This window comes from Pan paniscus, chromosome 12 (genome assembly GCF_029289425.2).
Source record: "Pan paniscus chromosome 12, NHGRI_mPanPan1-v2.0_pri, whole genome shotgun sequence".
NCBI classification, from domain to species: domain Eukaryota; kingdom Metazoa; phylum Chordata; class Mammalia; order Primates; family Hominidae; genus Pan; species Pan paniscus.
Window position 1 is genome coordinate 41,151,725 of NC_073261.2, and position 24,835 is coordinate 41,176,559.

Sequence of the window (24,835 nt, forward strand, 5' to 3'; positions counted from 1 at the left end):
TCTTCCTCTCTAAATAGAGCATTATTCCTGAGGGGACCAAGATTTCAAGACACAGGGATCTGTCCAAACTTAGACTAAGTTTTGGAAAGTTTCAGGCATTTGTTCCTTTATGGAAAACTAACAGCAAATTAAAAGGCGATATCCACCCATCCTCTCAGGCTTTTCCTCTGGCAACGTGTATGCAGCCTTGAAGCTATTACAATTTTTGTTTTTTAAAAAAGCACGTTAGTAGTACTGGTTCTTCGCAATAACAAGGCTGCCCCACAGAAAGCAGAGTGTCACGTAGGGATGCAGGAGAAATGGGCACTCTATGGTTGCCCCGGGTATAAGCTGATTCAGCCCCCTGCAAGGAAATCTGGTGATATGATGTAGCTTTAAGATGTTTCTAAGGTTGGGCGTGATGGCTCACGCCTATAATCCCAGCACTTTGAGAGGCTGAGACGAGTGGATAACCTGAGGTCAGGAGTTCGAGACCACCCTGGCCAACATGGTGAAACCCCGTCTCTACTAAAAATTCAAGAAATTAGCTGGGCGTGGTGATGGGTGCCTGTAATCACAGCTACTTGGGAGGCTGAGGCATGAAAATCACTTGAACCCAGGAGGTGGAGGTTGCAGTGAGCCGAGATCACATCATTGCATTCCAGCCTGGGCAACAAGAGTGAAACTCTGTCTCAAAAAAAGATGTTTCTAGCCTTTTACTCAATGAGCCCAAGTCTAGGATTGTACTCCAGGGTACTAATCCTAAATTCAGAAAAAGCTTAATCCATAAGAATCATGCACTGCACTATTGTTTATGAGAGTAAAGCACCAGAAAAACCCGAGTTTCTAAAAACAGGGAAACAGGGGAGTCAACTGAAGAAAGTGCTTAGGATAAAGTATGAAGTGAAAAAAGCTGGACACCAAGTTGTACCTCAGTATGAAGACAACGATATTTGAAAAAGAGAAAGAAGCAGAAAACTTACATGCCAGAAGAAAGGTCTGGCAGAAAGTGGACCAACATTTAATTTATTTATTTGAGACAGGGTCTCACTTTGCCACCCAGGCTGGAGTGTTACTGGCACTATCTCAGCTCATTGCAGCCTTGACCTCCCAGGTTCAAGCGATCCTCCTGCCGCAGCAGCCCATGTAGCTGGGACTCTAGGCCTGCGCCACCACGCCCAGCTATTTTTTTGTATTTTTAGTAGAGACAGGTTTTTCCATGTTGGCCAGGCTGGTCTGAAACTCCTGAGCTCAAGTGATCCACCTACTTCAGTCTTCCAAAGTGCTGGGATCACAGGTGTGAGCCACTGCACCCAACATGGACCAACATTTTAAAACTGATATATATTGGTGGCTGGATGATTAAGTAAAATTTAAAAAAATCTTCCCCCAATCTCCAAATTTTCTTTAATCAACACACTTTCACCTTCCCTTCTCTCTCTCTCTAGTAGCTCAAGACAGACGAGGTGATGACCCCTCTGAATGTGCTCCCCCCTTCTCTGTATGTAACTCAGTCTGGTGTGCCTCTTCCTAGTGTCCTGTCAGAATAGAGCTGCACTTGTACACATGTTCCTATCATTCCAGTTCTTTCTCTCTCCATCTCTTTAGCAGAATTGGGGTTATAGGACACCTTTTCAATAGCTCCTGTTTCCTTCAAAATAAGGTTCCAATACCCTTCCTTCCTTCCTTTTCTTTTTTTGAGACGGAGTCTCGCTCTGTCTCCCAGCTGGAGTGCACTGGCCCGATCTCAGCTCACTGCAAGCTCCGCCTCCCGGGTTCAAGTGATTTTCCTGCCTCAGCCTCCCGGAGTAGCTGGGACTACAGGTGTGTGCCAACATGCCCAGCTAATTTTTTGTATTTTCAGTAGAGACAGGGTTTCACCATGTTGGCCAGGATGGTCTCAATCTCTTGACCTTGTGATCCGCACGCCTCAGCCTCCCAAAGTGCTGGGATTACAGGCGTGAGCCACCGCGCCTGGCCCAAGGTTCTAATTTCTTTTCCTTTCTTTTTTTTGAGACGGAGTCTCTCTCTGTCGCCCAGGCTGGAGTGCAGTGCCGCGATCTCGGCTCACTGCAAGCTCTGCCTCCTGGGTTCATGCCAATCTCCTGGCTCAGCCTCCCGAGTAGCTGGGACTGCAGGCGCCCACCACACTCCCCGGCTAATTTTTTGTATTTTTTTTTAGGAGAGACGGGGTTTCACCGTGTTAGCCGGGATGGTCTCAATCTCCTGACCTCATGATCTGCCCGCCTCGGCCTCCCAAAGTGCTGGGATTACAGGCGTGAGCCACCGAGCCCAGCCTAAGGTTCAAATTTCTAAGAATGATACAGAAGGACTTTGAGGGCTGGTCTCTGTTACCTCCCTAGCCCATCTCTCAACATCTCCTTCCTTGCTTCCTGTGACTAAATTCCAACCATTCTGAACTCCTTGGGAACCCCAAGTCAGGTGGCATACTTTGAAGGGAGCCCCAACCCACCTCTTCGCTCCCTTTCAAGGTCTAGGCTGCCCTTCCTCAGCACAACGTCCCCACTGGTGACTGGACATTCATCCCTCTCTCTCACTTGAAACGCAGTCCCTCTAAGGCTGGAACCCTATCATTTAATTTTTATTAAACAGAATTTTGTGTCACTCTGTTACCCAGGCAGGAGTACAGTGGTGCAATCACGGCTCACTGCAGCCTTGACGTCCTAGTCTCAAGGGATCCTCCTGCCTCAACTCCCCAAGTAGCTGAGACTACAGGCGTGCACCACCACACATGGCTGATTTTTAAAATTATTTGTAGAGACTGGGTCTCGCTATGTTGCCCAGGCTGATCTTGAACCCGTGGGCTCAAGTGATCCTCCTGCCTTGGCCTCTCAAAGTGTTGGGATTATAGGCATGAGCCACCACACCCAGTCTCCTATCTTTTTAGAATACCTTAGTCCCTAAGACACTGCCCAGACTGCTAGGACCTACTCAAGGATTAAATGTTGAATGAAAAACAAATACCCAAACAACATGAAAATGTTTGTGACTAATTTTTTTTTTTTTTTTGGAGACAGGGTCTTGCTCTGTCACTCACGCTGGAGTGCAGTAGGGAGATCATAGTTCCCTGTAGCCTTAAACTCCTGGGTTCAAGCAATCCTCCCACCTCAGCCTCCCGAGTAGCTGGGACTACAGGTGCACGGCACCACGCCTGGCTAATTTTTATTTTTGTAGAGACAGAGTCTCACTCTGTTGCCCAGCCTGGTCTTGAACTCCTAGCCTCAAGAGATCCTCCCACCTTGGGCCGCAAAGTGTTGGGATTACAGGTGTGAGCCACTGTGCCCAGCCCAGAATCCAGAGCTTATAAGGAGGATGGGAAATGAGCCATATACACTCAAATAAGTGGCAGGCATCACTGGTTTCTATTAGAATGGTAGAAACAAGACTGAAGAGTCAAGTTTTTAACTAAAGCTAAGCTTATATAATTTAAAAGACTGTCCTTTGCTCTAGGGTGAGCTTGTCCCCCCACCCACCCTTTTTGTTATTATTAAAATATTCTTTTTCACATGAAATTAGGATCGTTGTTTCTCTTAATATTCTTACTTGGTTAAAAAAAAAAAAAAAAAAGAGGGGGTATTACTCTGACAGTCCCTTTTCCCCACCAAGTTTTCTGAAATTCGAATGGTCCAAAAAACCCAGGCGTTGTTCAAGTGGCAACTACTCTAGTAGCTCATGGGAAGAACAGGTCGCCAAGGCCTGAGGGAGAGGGAGGCTCCTTTAGTTGAGTTCAGCGGGGGTTTGATAGTGTAAGCAGAGCAGAGCAATGCAGTGAGCGGAGCTAAGTGCAAAGGGGTGAGGGCAGGAGGAGAAGTCCAAAGATAAAGGGATTTGGTAGAGTTGTTACAAGGTAGATGCCGGAAAAACAGCAAAACAGCATAGGAGTGAACATTTGTTAAGCACCAACTCACTCTGGGGACCAAGTGCTTGTATTCTCTCAGTCACTCTATGTATGCTTTTGCACATCTGATCTTAAAGCCTCTCTGAGTGAGTCCCATCCCCATCCTGCAGGGTCACAGGGTAAAACGGCGGCAGCGGTGCTATTTGAACCCAAGCCCTGACTGTTCTCGCTGTCTTAGAAGCAAGACCTTGTGTTCAATTTATGATCAATGAGGATGCCTTGAAGGTTTGCAAGCACGAGAATGACATGGAGAAAGTGGTGCACTGGGAGGTTAAAAAAAAAAAAAAGGCGGGGGGAGATAAACAGAAAGGGAAGAGCTGGAGTCAGGGGCACTACTGCAGTGATCCAGGCTGGAAAACCACAAACTGTCTTCTGAGAGATGGCTCTGAGATCAGAGGACAGTTTTAGAGAATACATAGGACCTAGGACTGAGTGGTTATTATGGGACAGGAGGGAGAGAAGAGCTGAAGTCAGCAAGTTTGGGTGATTAGGAGAATGGGAACTAAGAGAATAGAGAAGTTGGGAGAGGAAGCTACTTTATGGTGGTAGATTTCCACCAAAACTTGGAAGGTGCACTGACATAGAGAAGCACAGTGTGGCACAGCAGCAAAGAAGCCAGGTTCCAGGCTAGCCCAGGTTCAAATCCTGGCTTTGCCAGTGACTTAAGGGACTTGCCACTGACTTAGGCAAGTAATTTATCTGTGTGTCAGCTTCCTTAATGGTAAAATAGGGACAGGTACAAAATGGAGCTGGTACCATTCCTTCTGAAACTATTCCAATCAATAGAAAAAGAAGAAATCCTCCCTAACTCATTTTATGAGGCCAGCATCATCCTGATACCAAAGCCTGGCAGAGACACAGCAAAAAAAGATAATTTTAGGCTAATATCCCTGATGAAAATCGATGCGAAGATCCTCAATAAAATACTAGCAAACCGAATCCAGCAGCACATCAGAAAGCTTATCTACCATGATCAAGTTGGCTTCATCCCTGGATGCAAGGCTGGTTCAACATATGCAAATCAGTAAATGTAATCCTTCACATAAACAGAACCAACGACAAAAACCACGTGATTATCTCAATAGATGCAGAAAAGGCCTTCAACAAAATTCAACAGCGTTTCATGCTAAAAACTCTCAATAAACTAGGTATTGATGGAATGTATCTCAAAATAATAAGAGCTATTTATGACAAACCCACAGCCAATATCATACTGAATGAGCAAAAACTAGAAGCATTCCCTTTGAAAACCGGCACAAGACAGGGATGCCCTCTCTCACCACTCCTATCAACATAGTATTGGAAGTTCTGGCCAGGGCAATCAGTCAAGAGAAAGAAATAAAGGGTATTCAATTAGGAAAAGAGGAAGTCAAATTGTCCCTGTTTGCAGATGACATGACTGTATATTTAGAAAACCCCATCGTCTCAGCCCAAAATCTCCTTAAGCTAATAAGCAACTTCAGCAGAGTCTCAGGATACAAAATCAATGTGCAAAAATCACAAGCATTCCCATACACCAATAACAGACGAACAGAGAGCCAAATCATGAGTGAACTCCCATTCACAATTACTACAAAGAGAATAAAATACCTAGGAATCCAATTTACAAAGGATGTGAAGGGCCTCTTCAAGGAGAACTACAAACCACTGCTCAACGAAATAAAAGAGGACACAAACAAATGGAAGAACATTCCATGCTCATGGATAGGAAGAATCAATATTGTGAAAATGGCCATACTGCCCAAGGTAATTTATAGATTCAATGCCATCCCCATCAAGCTACCACTGACTTTCTTCACAGAATTGGAAAAAACTACTTTAAATTTCATATGGAACCAAAAAAGAGCCCGCATAGGCAAGAAAATCCTAAGCAAAAAGAACAAAGCTGGAGGCATCATGCTACCTGACTTCAAATATACTACAAGGCTACAGTAACCAAAACAGCATGGTACTGGTACCAAAACAGATATATAGACCAACGGAACAGAATAGAGGCCTCAGAAATAACACCGCACATCTACAACCATCTGATCTTTGACAAACCTGACAAAAATAAGCAATGGGGAAAGGATTCCCTATTTAATAAATGGTGCTGGGAAAACTGGCTAGCCATATGTAGAAAGCTAAAACTGGATCCCTTCCTAACACCTTACACAAAAATTAACTCAAGATGGATTAAAGACTTAAATGTAAGCCCTAAAACCATAAAAACCCTAGAAGAAAACCTAGGCAATACCATTCAGGACATAGGCATGGGCAAAGACGTCATGACTAAAACACCAAAAGCAATGGCAACAAAAGCCAAAATAGACAAATGGGATCTAATTAAAGAGCTTCTGCACAGCAAAAGATACTATCATCAGAGTGAACAGGCAACCTACAGAATAGGAGAAAATTTTTGCAATCTATCCATCTGACAAAGGACTAATATCCAGAATCTACAAAGAACTTAAACAAATTTACAAGAAAAAAACAAACGACCCCATCAAAAAGTGGGCAAAGGATATGAACAGACACTTCTCAAATGAAGACATTTATGCAGCCAACAGACATATGAAAAAATACTCATCATCACTGGTCATCAGAGAAATGCAAATCAAAAACACAGTGAGATTTCTCACGCCAGTTAGAATGGCGATCATTAAAGTCAGGAAACAACAGGTGCTGGAGAGGATGTGGAGAAATAGGAACACTTTTACATTGTTGGTGGGAGTGTAAATTAGTTCAACCATTGTGGAAGACAGTGTGGCGATTCCTCAAGGATCTAAAACTAGAAATACCATTTGACCCAGCAATCCCATTACTGGGTATATACTCAAAGGATTATAAATCATGCTACTATAAAGACATATGCACACGTATGTTTACTGCGGCACTATTCACAATAGCAAAGACTTGGAACCGACCCAAATGTCCATCAATAATTGACTGGATAAAGAAAATGTGGCACATACACACCATAGAATACTATGCAGCTATAAAAAAGGATGAGTTCATGTCCTTTGGCAGGGACATGGATGAAGCTGGAAACCATCATTCTCAGCAAACTATCACAAGGACAGGAAACCAAACACTGCATGTCCTCACTCATAGGTGGGAGTTGAACAATGAGAACACATGGACACAGGGAGAGGAACATCACACACCAGGGCCTGCTGGGGAGTGGGGGCTGGGGGAGGGATACTGTTAGGAGAAATACCTAATGTAAATGACGAGTTGATGGGTGCAGCAAACCAACATGGCACATGTATACCTATGTAACAAACCTGCACATTGTGCACATGTATCCTAGAACTTAAAGTATAATAAAAAAAGAAAAAAAAAGGTAAAATAGGGACAAAGAACAGCACATACCTCATGGGAGGGTTGCTGTAGGGACTAAAGGTGTTCTTATTTGTAAAGTCCTAGAAAGTGTATGCCTTGCGGGGTTAAATCACTCATTCTCCCAATTTTTGCTGTGGGTGGTTGCTTTTGGGTACTTTTTGCTGGGTTTTGCATTTTTCTTCATCCTCCTTCTCATTCTCAGCACACCAGTATCTATCCAGCTCCACCTGGGGAAGCAGACACCCCATACATCCACCTCCAGCAGCTCACCTGATCAGGCCTTATTCCCTACCCTTGCCAGCCCCTCCCTCTAACCCCCCTTGGCTGTGGGGTCCTGCTCAGACACTCAACCATCCACCAAACACTCTAACTTCTACCTGGGATTCTGCCAGGTGAATAAAAATGAAATATTTAAAACCTTTTATTTTGTGGCCAGGTGTGGTGGCTCATGCCTGTAATCCCAGCACTTTGGGAGGCTGAGGCAAGAGGATCACTTGAGGCCAGGAGTTCGAAACCTTGTCTCTACAAAAAATTTAGAAAAATTAGCAGGGCGTGATGGCACACACCTATAGTCCCAGCTACTCAGGAGGCTGAGGTGGGAGGATTGCTTGGGCCCAGGAGTTTGAAGCTACAGTGAGCTATGATTGCACCAGTGCACTCTAGCCTAGGCGACTGAGTGAGATTCCATCTCAAAAACAAACCATTTTGGAAAATTTCCAATGTACACAAAAGTAGAGAGAACAATATAATGAATCTGGTTAAGCCACCACCACGTTCTGCAATTACTAGCTCATGGCCCGTCTCCATTCATCCATCCCCCACCCACTCCTTGCTCATCCACCCCTAAGCCCAAGACTATTTTGAAACAGAGCCCAGAAAGCCTATCACTTCATTAGTAAATATTTCTGTGTGTGTTATCTCTAGAAAGCAGGAAAATTTTTTAAAATCCTAAAAAATGTTTTTAAGGGTTAACAATAATTTTCTAATTTTATGTCTTACGAATAATTTTTCCCTACAGTTTATTTCAATCAGGATCCAATGCATGGTCCATACATTTGCTATTGGTCAATTTATGTCTTTTATTCTTTTTTAAAGCCTTTAATCTTTTTTTTTTTTTTGAGATGGGGTCTCACTCTGTCACCCAGGCTGGAGTACAGCAGTGCAATCTAGGCTCACTGCAGCCTCTGCCTCCCTGGCTCAAGCAATCCTCACAACTCAGCCTCCCAAGTAGCTGGGACAACAGGTGCATACCCCTGTGCCGGGCTAATTTTTTGTATTTTTGGTGGAGACAGGGGTTTCACCATGTTGCCCAGGGGTTTCACCATGTTGCCCAGGCTGGCCTTGAACTCCTGAGCTCAAGCAATCCACACCGTGGCCTCCCAAAGTGCTGGGATTACAGGCGTGAACCACCACGCCTGGCCAAGCCTTTAGTGTTTGTTTTGTTTTGTTTTGTTTTTGAGATGGAGTCTCACTCTTGTTGCCCAGGCTGGAGTGCAATGGCTGATCTCGGCTCACTGCAACCTCCACCTTCTGGTTTCAAGCGATTCTCCTGCCTCAGCCTCCCAAGTAGCTGAGATTACAGGCGTGCGCCACCACGCCCGCTTAATTTTGTATTTTTAGTAGAGACGAGGTTTCACCATGTTGGTCAGGCTGGTCTCGAACTCCTGACCTCAGGTGATCCACCCTCCTCGGCCTCCAGAAGTGCTGGGATTATAGGCATGAGCCACTGCATCTGGCCACCTTTAGTCTTTTATAGCCTTTTAATCTTTAGGAGTCTTTCTCTTTCCCTATTTCCACCCTGCCCACGCCTCCTGTATTATTCGTGGAGGAAACCAAGTTATTGTTCCTGTAGTTTTTTTTTTTTTTTTTAAGTCTGGATTTTGCTAATCATATCCTCATGGTGTCAATCTAACATGTTCTTCTGAATTGTATTTCTGGTAAATTAATAATTAGATCTAGAGGCTTGATCAAATTCAGGTTCAATGTTATTTTACTTTATTTTATTTAGGGGAGAGGGAATGCCATGGTTTGAATATGTCCCCCAAAGTTCATGTTTTGCAAACTTAATCCATAATGCAACAGTGTTGAGAAGTGGAAACTTTAAGAGGTGATTAGGTTATGAGGTCTGTGCCCTCATAAATGTATTAATGCCCTTATTGTGGGAGTGGGTTCCTGATAAAAGTTATGAGTTTGCCCCCCATCCCCCATTCTGCCGTCTTGTGCACACACAGGCGTACTCTCTTGCCTTTCTGCTATAGGACGATGCAGTAAGAAGGCCTGCACCAGATGCTGAGCAGATGTCGGCACTATGCCCTTGGACTTCCCAGCCTCCTTAACTGTGAGCCAAGTAAATATCTTTCCTTTATAAATTACCCAGTTTGTGGTGTGCTGTTACAGCAACACAAAATGAACTAAGACAGGGAACAAGACTATTTCTTCTTCATTTATTAGCTGAAATACTTCTGTAAAGAAAAACTTTCCTCAACTAGTGGCCCAGTGGCAAACAGCACACAGCACAGGCAGGATAAATGCATGATTCTTTCTATTAACATATTGAAAATAATGACTTAGCTCCTTGTTGTCCTCCAAAGGAGACCGGTGTTGTGTTTATTTTGTTGTGTTTTTTGGTGTCAGCGTGAACTTAAGGATTTTAATAAATATAATATATTCTTGATGATCTAATTATTTCATCTTTTCCGTCTTACTCAGTTTGGCTGCTGAGTCCTTCCGACCTAGCAGCCCTAGTACCTGAGTCCGTAACAATAGACTTGGGTCTCTAATGGTCTTCAATAGCTTTCATGCTTTCTTGTATAACAATATATTCTAGGCTAACCTCATACATCGAATCAGCTCCTTCTCCCAGGAGCCTGGTTTTATTTTAACTGGGAAATGGGATTTGGTGAATATAATCTGAGCACTGGAGCTGGTCAGTGCTATTGAGATAATCATTGTTTCTAATCTTTTCCAGCGGATAGAGCTACAAAATATATATTCTCTCTCTTTTAAGCACCAAAATAACTTTCAAAATAAGCTTTAATTTTAAAATGAAAACTAAATTATTTATTCCCACTTTTCTGAAGTTTTAAAAATGTTATTTATAGTTATGGAACAAACTATCATCTAGTTATAAAACTATACGCTGGGTGCAGTGGCTTATGCCTGTAATCCCAGCACTTTGGGAGGCTGAGGTGAGCAGAGAACGAGGTCAAGAGATCGAGACCATCCTGGCCAATATGGTGAAACCCTGTCTCTATCAAAAATACAAAAATTAGCTGGGCATGGAGGCGCGTGCCTGTAGTCCAAGCTGCTCAGAAGGCTGAGGCAGGAGAATCGCTTGAACCTGGGAGAAGGAGGTTGCAGTGAGCTGACATTGCGCCACTGTACTCCAGCCTGGGTGACAGTGAGACTCCATCTCAAAAAAATATATACATATATATATATTTTTTTTTAAGTAGAGAAAGTAAGTAGAGACACGAAGGGACCCCAGATTGAATAGCTTATCATTTTCCCATATTAATCTCAGAGCTCCCCACCTCTTTTTTTCTTAAAGAAATAAAGTGTTATTGATATAGCTCAAGTATCCGATCTGTCATTCATTTATCTGCCCTCCCAGAAGTAACTGTTGTCCTAAAGGTACTGCTTGTCATACCTCTGCATGTTTTTCATTGAATATATTTCACTACATATGTATTATCCACAATTTATAGGTTCAATGAGTGTCTTCAATTTTTTATTTTGAAAAGTTCCATTTTACAGGAAAGTTATAGGAAAAGTACAATAAACACCCATCTGTCCTTCATCCAGATCAATCATCGTTAACATGTTCACACACTGGCTTTGCTTACCTCCCTCCCCTATGTATGTATTCACACAAACACATTTTTATTTTGCAGAACCATTTGAAAGTCAGTTGTCAACATTGTAACACCTTACCCTCAAATACCTCAGCCCAGATCTCCTAAACACCAGGGCATTCTCCTGTATAACCAAATGCAATTATCATTCTCTTGGGAGTTACAAACATTCTTATAAATGGCACTACATTTTAGGTATTTTTTAGCCCCTTATTTTTTCTTTCTTTCTTTTCAAAGAGATGAGGTCTCACTATGCTGCCCATGCTGGTCTTAAACTCCTGGGTTCAAGTGATCCCACTGCCTCGGCCTCCCAAAGTGCTGGGATTATAGGTGTGAGCAACTGTGCCCAGCCTAGCCACTTACTTTTTCTAACGAGTGTTACACTTTTGGAATTTATTCATGTTAATACATGTAGATCTGAGTTAATTCACTATATTCTACTAGATGACTATCTTTATTTATTTAATACATAGATGGCCACATATGTTGTTTCTAGTTTATGCTACTGTAAACAATGCAGCAAGGAGCGTTCTTGTTCATGTCCCTTGTGCTCATGTGTAGTAGATTTGCTGGGTCATAAGATATGCGCATCTTTGATTTTACTAGATATTGCCAAATCATTCCTCAACATAATACGCAAATGTGTCATTTATTAACAAACATCCTCGCCAACACCAGTATGCTTAGACTTTAACTTTTGCCATCTCATTGTTTTAGTCTGCATTTCTCTGATCCTGCTTCTTTCTTTCAATGGAAAGCATACAACAGCCTTTTCTGGGAAAAAAAAAAATTTGTTTTTTGAGATGGGATTTCACTCTGTTGCCCAAGCTGGAGTTCAGGGGCATAAGCGTGGCTTACTGCAGCCTCTAACTTCTGGGCTCAAGCCATCCTCTCACCTCAGCCTCCTGAGTAGCTGGGATTACAGGTGTGTGCCTATTTTATTTTATTTTTTGTAGAGACAGGGTCTGGCTATGTTGACCTGGCTGGTCTTGAACTCCTGGCCTCAAGTGATCCTCCTGCTTCAGCATCCCAAAGTATTGGGATTACAGGTGTGACCCAGTGCTCTTGGCTCTGAACATCTTATTCACCATCATGCCCGTCCATCACAGAGTATCCTTTTATATTATTACTTCTCATATTTTCCCCTGCCTAGATGGTCAGCTGCCACCTAATCTGCAGATGACTGCACTATATAATCCAGCAGTGTTCTTTTATCAAGTCAGGAAAGCCTGGGTAAATATCCAAGGACCTCTCCTAGAGGAAAAAATGCAAAAGCTTTAGGAAAGAACACTATCACCAGTTTTTCCCCCCATTGGAATAAAAAGATATTTTAACTAAATATTTCCTAGTTCATGATTTTAATATAGATGTTTGGAACCACTAGAAGTCAGATAATGCTGGGCGTGGTAGCTCACGCCTGTAATCCCAGAACTTTGGGAGGCCAAGGCGGGCAAATCCCTTGAACCTAGGAGTTCAAGACCAACCTGGGCAACATGGTGAAACCCCATCTCTTCAAAAAATACAAAAATTAGCCAGGCATGGTGGCATGTGCTTATAGTCCCAGTTATTCAGGAGGCTGAGGCAGAAGGATTGCTTGAGCCCAGGAGGCGGAATTGCAGTGAGCCAAGATCGTGCCACTGCACTCCAGGCCTGGGTGACAGAGCGAGATCTTGTCTCAAAAATAAATAAATAAATAAATAAATAAATAAATAAATAAATAAATAAATAAAATAAGTAAAGTTAGAAAAGTGTGGGATGCATTTCAGAACATTTTAAATCAAAAACAGCTAGAGTTAATTATAGTGCTTTGAAAAGGGAGCATTTATTGTCTGGAAAAAAATTCTTAAGGGATAGAAGACATATATAGGAAAATTTCACCCTATAAATACATAGTGAACACCTCTCGGGCATTCTTCTAGGCACGGGAGAAGAGGACATGATTTTTGATTCCAAGGAATTCCATGGTCTAGTGAAGGAGACAAAAAAGAAAAAAATTATTTTGATAAAAACTGATTAGACCTAATTTAATGCTAGTACAAGTTGAGCATCCCTAACCCCAAAATCCAAAATGCTCAAAAATCTGAAACTTCTTGAGTGCCAACATGACACTCAAATGAGATGCTGACTGGGGCATGTCAGATTTTCCAATTACAGATGCTCAGCTGGTCAGTATAATGCAAATATTCCCAAATCCAGTAAGAGTTCCAAAACTGCGAAACACTTCTGGCCCCAAACATTTTGGATAAGGGATACTTGGCCTATACAGGGTATTGGGGGAGGGAGTACAGAAGGGAATCATGGGCAAGGAACATGCTACTCAGTGGCGGGTAGGATGTCAGTAAACTCTCAAAAAGAAAAGTGCCTCAACAGCACCTTGGGGTCATTGGTGAGGATACTGGTTGGCAGTGGAATGTCCGAGTCTGTATGGCTGAAGAGCATGGTGCCCATGGGAAGAAGCTGGGACACAGGCTGTGACACCCTATGCTGCGACATGAGTAGTGAGTGACATCAAACGTGAGCAGAATGTGTCTTCCCTCATTTGAACTCATTCACTTTAAACAAAGACCTTGGAAATTAAAGAGTGTAGAACACCTTAATTTCCTTTTTCTGTGAACAAATTGTTCTGTTTCTCAGAGTGCTTCAGCTGCAAGTCAGTATAACTTGCCAGGTTTGCTTCAATCTTATCTACCTCGTGTTTGTAATTATCAAAGTTAGGAAGTTCACAGGCTTAGGTGGCCACTTACAAACATTTGTTGTGGGGTGAAAATGGCCACAATGTGCAGACTTGTTTCAAGTTGACGCTGTCAGTTTGCCAATGTGGTGAGGGCAGGAGGTGTCTTAAACAATGCCTCATATTCAACACACATGTGGGATTCCCCTTCTGAATTGAAGATGGCTTGCCTCTGAAGACTTCTGGTAAATCACCACATTCTAGGGACAATGAATGGGGTCATTAAGAAGGCAACTCTTCCTTGCTGGGACACAGGGGGAGGAAGGCTTGCATCCAGGTAGTACTAGAACCCACACTTGGACGGTCTCCTGCAAGGCTCAGATCAAACATCTCTCCAAAGCCTCTGCCTTCTCCAAGCTTGAGAAGCCCCTTTCTCAGGTATTTCAGGTGACATTTTATTCCACTTTGTTGGCGCTCATTGCAGGTATTGTAAAGACTCATGTTCCTGTTTGTTCTCTTATATTGTAAGCTCTGGAGGGCTGGGACCCTATCATGCTCTCCTTGGTAGCCACAGAAGTTGTTCGGTAATTGCTAACTGGAGAGGGGGATGCACACACACCAGGCATTCTTCCAGGGCCGGGAGGAAGGGGCTAACGTTGGTCTGATTAATTTCCCAACATACGCCTTCTAGAAGCAAAAGGAAGCATGGAAATGTTTGTGGGCTGGTATGTTTGCTTCTATCTTATTTTACTTTCTGAGGCAAAATAAAAAGGGTAAGATGAACTCAGTTAACTTAATATCACCAATTGCTCACTGGAAGTTGTTTGGAATCCATCGTTTCCGAAAACTCCAAGCACAGCAGGGCGCGAGGTTCCCAGATGGCAAGTGGGCTGTCGGGTCTTCATGGGCAGCGGAAATGGGCAAATTGCATTTTGCACAGTCACATACCTTCTCAGCAGAGCCCAACTATTATTTCCTCACCAGTCAAGTAATGCAGGGTGGGGGATGGGGGGGAAAAAGCTGCCCGGAGCCACGGGGAAGGAAAGGCTGGGCAGGCAGGGCCCAAACTTGCTCATACTTTGTTAGCGCCTTTTCTTCCCTTTTGAATAAAATCTGCATTCCCTTTCTCGGAGAAGGGCAGCTGGGCTCCCCACCTAACACAGCCCTGAATGCAGTGGACTTGGTGCCCCAAAGCCAAGCTCCTCAAGGAAGCTGAACCCAGGCCAGCATCAGCACAAGAGGAGAAAGGGAGATTGTCCCCCGCCCAGCGCCAACATTTCATTCTCTTCAGAGGCCTCAAAACCCTAATTTGACCACAAAAACCTGGCCTCTGGTGTTTCTGTTATGAGTATCGGATTCCTTCGGCTGAACTTGGCTGTTCACTGCCTGAACAAATTACATTAACAATACAGAGAAATGTATACAGGGCCTTAAAAACACTGCTGAGCAGGGACCAAAACAAAGACAGCCGTGTCCTAGCAACAAACCTCACCACCCCCCTCACCCCGCCCCCCCCACCCCAGCAGCCTTGGGCTCTGCCAGGGATTGTAAGCCATTGAGCTCCTCTCTTCTCTGCAAACAATTAGGGACAGAGAAGTCACAATTACAGATGGGATTTACAGCCAAAGGAGCAATCTATAAATCACAGTGCTCCCACCCCCGGCCATTCCCAGCCAGATAATCAGAGCCAGATGTTCGGCACAGCTGCTTCAACGTGGGTACACTGTTGGCCAACTCGACCATGTTCCCGCTCTGAGAACCAGCAAAGGCTCCAGCCAAACCAACCTGCCAAGCCAGAGGGGGGCCTCTGCACCCTGGAGCCCACCCAACTGTAGGAAAAGTTGCGTTGTGTGGGAACTGTTTGTTGAAGCCATTGTAGAGGTACATCACTGGCGAGGGTATGTGGCTCCCTGGAGTTCCCTTGAACGCTGCACAATTTCGTGATAGTGGTGACAATGACAATCAGCATCTTTAGCATTTATTGATCACCTGCTATGGACTCACCACTGGGTGGAGCACGTTACAGGTACTCCTTTGCTAAAGAACACTCAAGAGTTCACCCAATTCACAAAGAAACGGAACCTGAGAGAGGGCAACTGTTTTTCAGAAGGTCCTGCTGTTAAAGTGGCAGAACAGCAATTCAAAGCTGGATCTGCTTGACCTTGATGCCCCAGGAATCTCATCTAATTGTAGAGGGATGGACAGACTCTGGTTTCAGGGCACAGGGCTGGAGTTTCCAAATTACTCTCTTGATGGTCAAACTAGGAAGAGACTTGCCATTATTTTACTCTCCATAGCTGGCTGGTGTTTTAAATGTCTGGACTGAACCAAATCAGGTTTTTAGCACCTAGGACCAGGGGACAGCAAACTCCAAATATGGTAAAAGCTAGGTTATTCAAATGTTGCCAAGGTGTTTCTGTTCACAGTCTACCTTTATGCATATTTTTCTTTATTGTTACTTATTCACTGAGATATAGCATATATACAGTAAAATGTACACATCTTTTTTAAAACTCGGGGAGCCCCTGCTACCAGAATAGGTTCAGAGCGATTCCCCACATCTTAAATGTACAGCTCAATTAATACATCTGTATAAACTTGTGTCACCACCACCAGATCAAGATACAGAACATTCCAGAACCATTCTAGAGGTTCTTGCATATCCTGTCCCAGCCAACATTCCTCTGCCCCCAAGGTAACTCCTACTCTAACCTTTATCACCATAGACAGTTTTGTTTTTGAGCCTTATTGTGTCTTGTTTTGAATACACATGTCTTTTGTACAGTTTTGGTTATTCTCAGGGTCAAATCAAGGCTCCCAATTCAAAACTACCAACAATGAAAACTCGAGATAACACAACTAGTCCTATCGGCTGGCACTGGCTTTGGGAGACAATTCCACAACATCCCTAACTCCTCCTCACAAGACCCTGCTCCTGGTGACTAAGACTGCCCCTGCCCTCAAGGGGCAGAAAGGCCCCAGGCCATTTGTCTTCGAGCATCACCCGGTAATCGAATCTGGTAGTAACAAGCTGTGTTTACCCCTCTTGCCACCCGTCATCCTTGACACGCTGACAGTCACCATCTTTCACTCCTCAGGAAGTGCAGCAGGGCATGGAGGATGTGGCTGTGGCTCTTCACGGGAGGGGGAGGATGACACAGGCTGGAATGCCTGGGCTCCCTGACACGGTTCAGGCTGCTGAGCATGGCACTCCCCGATCATCCCTCACACCTCTCACCGCCCTGGAGGTGGCTAAGTCAGGGGTGTTCCGGGGTGAGAATGGCAGCAGGAGCATCCCACTGGGGTGGGAGGAAGACCCCCATCCATGCACAGTGGGACACCCTCTGGATCCAGCCTTTAATTCAGAAATCTGGACAGAAAGCTATGCAAGATATGGGGGCAGTGGGTTGGAGCTGTGAGACGTTTCAGTTGAAATGACACAAAAAGGCTAGCACATCAGACAGAGATTCTGAGAAGAGAAAACACACTCCTGGGTGCTGGGAGGAGGGGCATGGGCAGAATTTTCTTTTCTTGGCCTTCCCTCCAGAGTTTTGACCTCACCCGAAAGCGCAGTACTGCCCACCTTAGCTCCTCGGCACTGCCACAGTTTCACTTCCCAGGGTGGTTATTTTTAGCTGCCCCAAGCACCTGTTTGTTTCCATGACTGTTGAAAATTCTAAATGTGTTGGCATATTATGACATGGGACACTTCCAAGGGATCTAGTGCCATCAGCCGGAAATGGCAAATCCTTAGGAATTTTCACTCTCATTCAAGTATTTATGGCTGATACATAAATACAGTGACCTTACCTTCCAAATAAAACACCGGGGCATGGGATTCCTCAAAGGCTATTTTTGGGTATTACTTCTAAGTGTGAGACAATCAGAGAGGTGTCATTGGGAGGTGGAAACCATAGAATTATAGGATATTCCTGATTTGTAGGGAATATGTCTCATTACCTATAATAAGGGCCACTAGAAAATTCATAACTTAAAATCAGCGTAGACACAGGCTACTCTAGAGTTCTGCATTTCGAAGTTTAATACAGTTCCTTGTCATGGCTGCTCCCACCCAAAAAGGTGCTGGGGTCCATTCATGCACCTGGCCCCCAAACCCTCCCCCGCCCCCCAGCCACAGGGAAACTGGAGGCTTCTCCTGCCCATCTTTCTGCTCCCCTTCAAGGCGTCTTCTGGGCCTCCCTTGGGTCACCAGTCCAGTCTTGCACAACCCCTTCTCACCCCACCCCACACCTCACCCACTTCCAGGACTCCACCAGACAGATTTTCTAGATTCTCTTCTGCTGAGGGACAAGGTTTTGTCACTTTCGAGACCCAGGGGACATCTTAGGGCCATTCCACTTCCCAATCCCGTAATGACACAGAAGGGTCCTCTGACCCTCCCCATGTCTCTGTTTGGACCCCACAGTGACCTTGCCCACAGCCTGCTCAGCGGGTTCGTCTCACCGTCCTGAAGAAGGCTGTGCGTGCCCAACCTGGGGGTGATGACATCCTTCCTCAGGGGTCCAAGATACTGACGTGCACCAAGACCCAAACCCATTTGCAACTCACACAGAAACAAAAGAAAACTCCTCAACAGTCATAAAAGGACCCTGCTGACAGCCACTTGACACGGTGCACACTTTCCACCTCTGCGCTTTTACTCTTGCTGTCCTCCTGCCTAGCATGGCTCTTCCCTCTCGCAGTTCAGGCCCAATTCAAAAGACAGCTCCTCTAAAAAGTCCATCAATCCCCAGGCTGTGATGAGTTTTCCTTCTTCCGACCCACAGAGCAAGCACATGAATGCTTCCCAGGGTTGGGCATAGAGGAGTCAAGATAATAACAGCAGCCACAATAATAATTATCAGGTGCTTCTGGCCTTTTACACAGACTGAAGCTCAGCAAATCCCCACAACAAGATCAGGACGCAGGTACTGCCGCTGCCCAGACGTACAGAAGAGGTCAGGTAACCTGCTTGAGGTCATGCCAGCTGGTAAGTGGTGGGTCCAGGGTTTAAACCCAGCCCCACTCAGCCCAGACACACCACAGAGCTCTGCAGGAGGGGTGGCCACAGCCCATCTGGGGGCTGCTGACTGTTACCGTGTAGGAATTTGAGCCCATTCTTGCTATACCTCCTGATTTTTTGAGACAGGCTAGAAGTCTGGAATTTTTTTTTTTTTTTTTTTTTGAGATGGAGTCTTGCTCTGTCGCCCAGGCTGGAGTGCAGTGGCGTGATCTCAGCTCACTGCAACCTCTGCCTCCCAGGTTCAAGCGATTCTCCTGCCTCAGCATCCCGAGTAGCTGGGATTACAGGCGCACGCCACCACACCCGACTGATTTTTGTATTTTTACTAGAGATGGGGTTTCATCATGTTGGCCAGGCTGGTCTTGAACTCCTGACCTCAGGTGACCCACCCGCCTCGGCCTCCCAGAGTGCTGGGATTACAGGCATGAGCTACCATTCCTGGCCGAAAGTCTGGATTTTTACATGACTTTTTTTAACTTTGTAAAATCACTGTTCCTGCCCCAAATCACAGCTACAAGGGATGTGGGCCCATGGGCATAGGTCATGCCTGCTCTAAAGACCAGACCAGGCACTGCCATGTGGGGTCTCCCCTGCTGTGGCCTGGAATTATAATTTCTATGTCTGTGGTTTCAGAAACTCTTCTTGCCTAAATTATAAGCTAGGTGAGGGCAGGGACCGGGTCCTATAATGCATCGTTTTGTGAAATCCCACATAGCTGTTGTCCCTCCTGGAAGGCACAGGGATAGACTTACCTTCATGGAGATCCCACTACGAGCCAGCACTGGATGAGACCCTTCCCATGTGTTGTCTCATTTAATCCTCATAATGACCTGTTGAGGTTGGTAATACTGACCCAGCTCTTTCTTTTTAAACCAGTGAAGATCTAAAGATCAGAGAGGTTAAGTCTCTGACCGAAAGTCACAGACATCAGGGGCAGTGCTGTGCACACACCTTTCAGCTCAGAGAACTGATGTACATATTGTTGATAGTCTCCATCTTGGTGGTTCCAGACAATTCCTAAATTTATTAATAAGGAGGAGTTTATGTTTGGCAGGATCTCACCAGAGACATGCCTATCTCTCAGTAAATAAGAAAGCAATTGGATCCCTGGATACCTAAATTCTCAGAGCTCTCAGGCCACTGTTTGCCTTGAAGACAGAAAACTGCCCTAGAGATGAAAGCTATTCAACAATGCGTACTGAATCTCTACTGTGTGGCCTATTTTATGAGTGCAGAAGTCAAGGTGCCTCTGGGAGACAGACCCATCTTGCTGTGTGACGGGAGGCAGTGCAGTGTGGGTGGTGCCTCGCGCAGGTTCCTGGGCTCTGCCACTTGTTAGCTATGTGACCCTTGGGCAGGTTGCCGCGATTCTCCACACTTCATTTTCCCTCCATGCATGTGGAGGTAATGAGATGATGCTGACCGAAATCGCCACCTCACAGGGCTGTTGTGAGGATTAAATTAGTTAACATACATGTTTAGAATGATGCCTGGCACAAGGCAAGTACTCCGGAAATGACCATGTTATTATTTAGAACACTAAGTCGCTATTCCCTTGCCACGCCCCATGAAAGAAAGAGGCCCTAACAGACAAGGACAAACGGCTGGGAACAACCTGGATGAACCCAGCCCTCCCTCCGCACTGTTGTCTGAAACTTCCTTCAATGGCCTGGTGAAACCTCTTCCTCCCCTGGACAAATCTTGGCTATGGTGGGTTTTCACTTGACTCTCTTGGGTTTTCCAGGTAGACAATCTGCAAACTGTGATAGTTTTACCTGTTCTTTTCCAACCTTTGTTGTCTTGGCTACTGTGCCAATGTAAAACCCCTGTCCTCCTCTCCTAGCCCTTCACACTTGTCTACCTAGCACCAACCCCATGGCACTAGTGGAGATGCCTGCCAAGGGGAGAAACTACAGGGCTCCAGCCAGGGGCCATAACTGTGCTGGGCCCTCAGCCTCCCCAGCAGGACAGAAGGTAGAATGAAGACGGAGATGCCCATGTGTGTGGGGAAGGGGCCAGGCAGGAGCGAGGCCTCTCAGAGGAGGCAAGGGGAAAGGCACAGCTGGGTTACTATAAGGAGCCAGTTAATGGCAACATGGCTGGGAGTGTTCCCCATGGGGCCTCACCCAGGGCTGGTCTCAAGAAATACTGCTGAATCAACACTGACCTGTGAAGACTATATCCAGTTCACCATGGGCACAGCCTAGGTGGGGCCCTTCTGAATTCTCCCCTTTGCCAGGATTCCAAGACTATGGAGATCCAATTGCCTTATAGTTTACCAAGAGACACCCATGTCTCAAACAGAGATCCCTGCTAAAAAATGAAAACAGTTTCCTAATTCATTAATATTCTAACTGATTTCCCTGTCTGGAACCACCCCAGATCTGCTAAATTAGACTCCCTGGGAAAGGGCTATAGGATACATTTTTAGAGGAAATAAATCACCTCATAATCAGGAAATGCAATAGCTGCCTCGGTGGGTTTCTGTGCAAAGGTGTTGCTCCCCATTGCCTGGGTGTATGTGCCTGTCACCCCTGGGAGACAGCCCCTTAATTCCAGTGCTGCACCTTCTGCGCCTTGGAATGGGCCCAGGAGTCTGCATTTCGACAAGCACCTGTGATGATTCTGAAGCAGGGGTCTGTGGACCACACTCTGAGAATTACCGCCCTGGCATTTTCCAGGTTTGAAGTTCCTGAGCATCCTCTGTGTAGTTTCCCAATCTCTCTTCTCACCCAAGATGCTCCTTAGGGCATTGAGGTTTCAAACAGTGCCTTTTCAGAGCATAAGCAACGGGCAGACCACAGGAAAAGCAGCAGGATTCCCAGCAAGTACTGGCACTGCCACTGAAACACCTAGTTTGGAAAGGGCTGCAGAATGGTCAGCTAAGCCTTTCCATCTCATGCATGTACCTGAATAGGACAAGTGCCACCGCCTCACATATAACTGTGTCCACAGTTGCAGGCAAAGGAAGGTGAACATGTCACTCAGGCCTCCACATCTTTGTGATCCCTCCATTGTAGACAGCAATCACTTTCCTCTTTGGGCTACTGCTTAGAGATATACTGCCTTATTCGCTCTCTAGCCTAACTTACGAAGGCCAGCTGGTTCTAAGGGCCTTCCTGGCAATAGGAAACAGCTTGCCTGCTACCTGAACTGGATATGTAACATTCGTCTGTCCCACTCGGAGGAAACGCTTACAACCAGACCACCCTGTTTTAATGTGGCGCCTTTCAGATTAAGAGAAATATTTGACCCCGTTATTCTATGACTCCTGTAAAATCCTACAACAGATGCAGAGAAAAGTGTAAAGAAATCAATGACATACAAATGAGGCTGAACCTGCCAAGCCCAGAATGTTTTGTAAAGTAATCTTGTTCTTATTAACTTCATATTGTCTCTCAAGAGGAGAAGTAAAAAAATTCACATTTTCAATGATCTATTACTTCCTCAAGATAATAAAAAGTAAATTGAAGATATAAAAAATGTGGCCCATAAATATCTTTTTCCCACCCTGGAATTGTCCCTTCCACAAAAAGAGGCAGCTCCCATTTCCATCCTTCCAGAGGCCCTCTTCCACTAAACCTGGTGTATTTAGCTTTAGATGTGTGGCAAAAACTAAAACTGCACCATGAGACAAGATAGACACACAGATAGAATTCACTCTGAAAACATGGAATGGTGAGAATTTAGCCATGAACTGGATACGGTTCATCCCTTCACTTCCTTTGGGTCTCTGCTCAAATATCACCTTCTCCATGAGGTGACACATGCACAACAACATCCCCACCTCTTCTCTCTACCTGCCTTACTCTGCTTTATCTGCTCTATTTGCTCATAGTGCCCTTTCCCACCTGACACGCTGTATACGTATGTCTCTCTCTCCTGCCAGAAGGTGACTTGAGAGGTGACATCTGATTCACTGCAACAGGCCAGTACTAGAAAGTACCCCATACTCAAGTACAGATGTTCCTCCACTTACAACGGGGTTACATCCTGATAAACCCATTGTAGGCTGAAAATATACTAAGTCAAAAATGCATTTAATAGGCCAGGTGCGGTGGCTCACACTTGTAATCCCAGCACTTTGGGAGGCCGAGGCGGGTGGATCACAAGGTCAGGAGATCGAGACCATCCTGGCTAACACGGTGAAACCCTGTCTCTACTAAAAACACAAAAAATTGGCCATGTGTGGTGGCGGGCGCCTGTAGTCCCAGCTACTCAGGAGGCTGAGGCAGGAGAATGGCGTGAACCCGGGAGGCAGAGCTTGCAGTGGGCCGAGATGGCGCCACTGAACTCCAGCCTGGGCGACAGAGCAAGACTCTGTCCCCCCCCCCAAAAAAAATGCATTTAATAGACGTAATCTACTGAACATTAATGCTTAGCCTAGCCTACCTTACACTCAGAATACTTACATTAGCCTACAGTTGGGCAAAAACACCTAACGCAAAGCCTTTTTAATAACAGTGTTGAATATCTAATGTAATCTGTTGAATACGGCACTGAAGTACGGTTTCTACTGAACGTGTATCACTTTTGCACCACCATAAAATCAAAAAATTGTTCAGTCAAACCATCATAAGTTAGGGGCCATCTCTGTTTGGTGAAAGAACTATTCCAGCTGTCCATCCATCCACCCACCTACCCTTTCACGTTCCATCTACCCACCCTTTAGTAAAAGCTAATGATGAGTGAGGCACCATGATGACCATTTTATAAATGGGTGAAGAGAACAGACACAGTATTTGCTCTTGGAGGGATAGCTAGCCGGCAGCTGTGTGTACAAAAAAATACAAAGCTATGTTTCGGATAAGTGCCAAGGGTGCTGTGAGAAAGAAAAAGGGAGGAACGTGTGTATGATTAGGGAATCAGGGATGTGCAGAGCACACAGGACATGGGCAGGTGCAGTGGACGGAGCTTAGTGGTTGTGACTGAGGGACAAAGTGGTGTGAAAGACAACAAGGGTCAGACCACACCTGCCAGCAACCACTGCTTTGTGTGCATGGTAGGTCACAGGCAGTAACTTGGAAGTGAATTCATCAGTGACATGCAAGTATTAACTTTATTTACAAGATTTATAGAAGGGATGAACAAACTTAAAATGTTTGCCCCTACACTGATTATAAAAGAGTACTAAAATCAATTATGAAAATGTGGGTTTAAATTCCTATTTGTTCTGCATCAGTGAAGATGCTTCTTGAGTGTCTGAGAAAAATCTTGGTATGAGGAGTAAACATAGCTAACACATTTTGGGTGACAGAATACCACGCACGCGCCTTAACACTGTTGTTCTGAATGACATTTCTGATCAGAGAGTGGTGTCAACATTCACATTCAGGAGAATGATTTAATGTGTATTGTCCTAAAAACAAATCCTTAAAAGATTGGATTATCTTTTTTTCCTAGAGTAAAATATCTCCTAAGACGTTTGTTTCCTGGGATTAATTTTCTCCTAAAATTATAGTACGTGCAACACTTTTGATTAAATGAGGCTCTCTTTATTGAACTAGAAACTCTTTGAAGGGAGGCATTATCTCTGGACTTCCAGCACTAGGATCAGTGCCCGGTCCACAGGAGATCCCTAAAATACGTTGGATGAGATGAAAAGGTCCCAGTTAGTCAAGATTTTGCTGAGTCTGGATTAGCACAAACCCCACTCTCAATATAGTGTCGGCCACATGCTAGCTGTGAGATTACAGGTGATGGGATGGACTTTTTGGGAAATTAAATGAAATCATGACTTACAAAGAGTACCCATCCCAGAGCCGGGGACTTGGCAGTCAATGAATTAGTGGCAGAGATTACTGTTTTGTATTCAAGAAGAACCATGATTGTTCATGTAGCTTTTACACTACCACCTTAACTGCCTTCTATCAGAATCTTACCTTGGCATAAAACCACTAACCCAGTGACACATTTTGTGGTCAAACAGCCCCACAGAGTGACTGTAGAGCGTCTCTGGTCAAGAGCCAACACACAAGATGGCCACCAACAAGGCAAGGTCAGTGGTGTGTGGGTGGAAGAATTGCCACTGACTTCCCACCAAGGTGGACTCAGTACCAATGGGC

At 44.9% G+C, this 24,835-nt stretch overlaps 2 protein-coding genes across 4 annotated transcripts in view; one reads left to right on the forward strand and one right to left on the reverse strand.

Moving 5' to 3' along the window:
* Window positions 1-9,573, forward strand: part of TGOLN2 (trans-golgi network protein 2) — a 107,814-nt gene extending 98,241 nt beyond the window's left edge. For both annotated transcript variants that reach the window (XM_063594829.1, XM_034953459.3), the window contains one exon: window positions 9,481-9,573. In XM_063594829.1, coding sequence (XP_063450899.1) covers window positions 9,481-9,558 — 78 coding nt within the window. In that variant the 3' untranslated portion in view covers window positions 9,559-9,573. The remainder of the gene's footprint in view (window positions 1-9,480) is intronic.
* The window catches only part of TCF7L1 (transcription factor 7 like 1), a 176,382-nt gene that overhangs the window by 78,793 nt on the left and 72,754 nt on the right, over window positions 1-24,835 (reverse strand). The gene's annotated exons all lie outside the window — the stretch shown is intronic.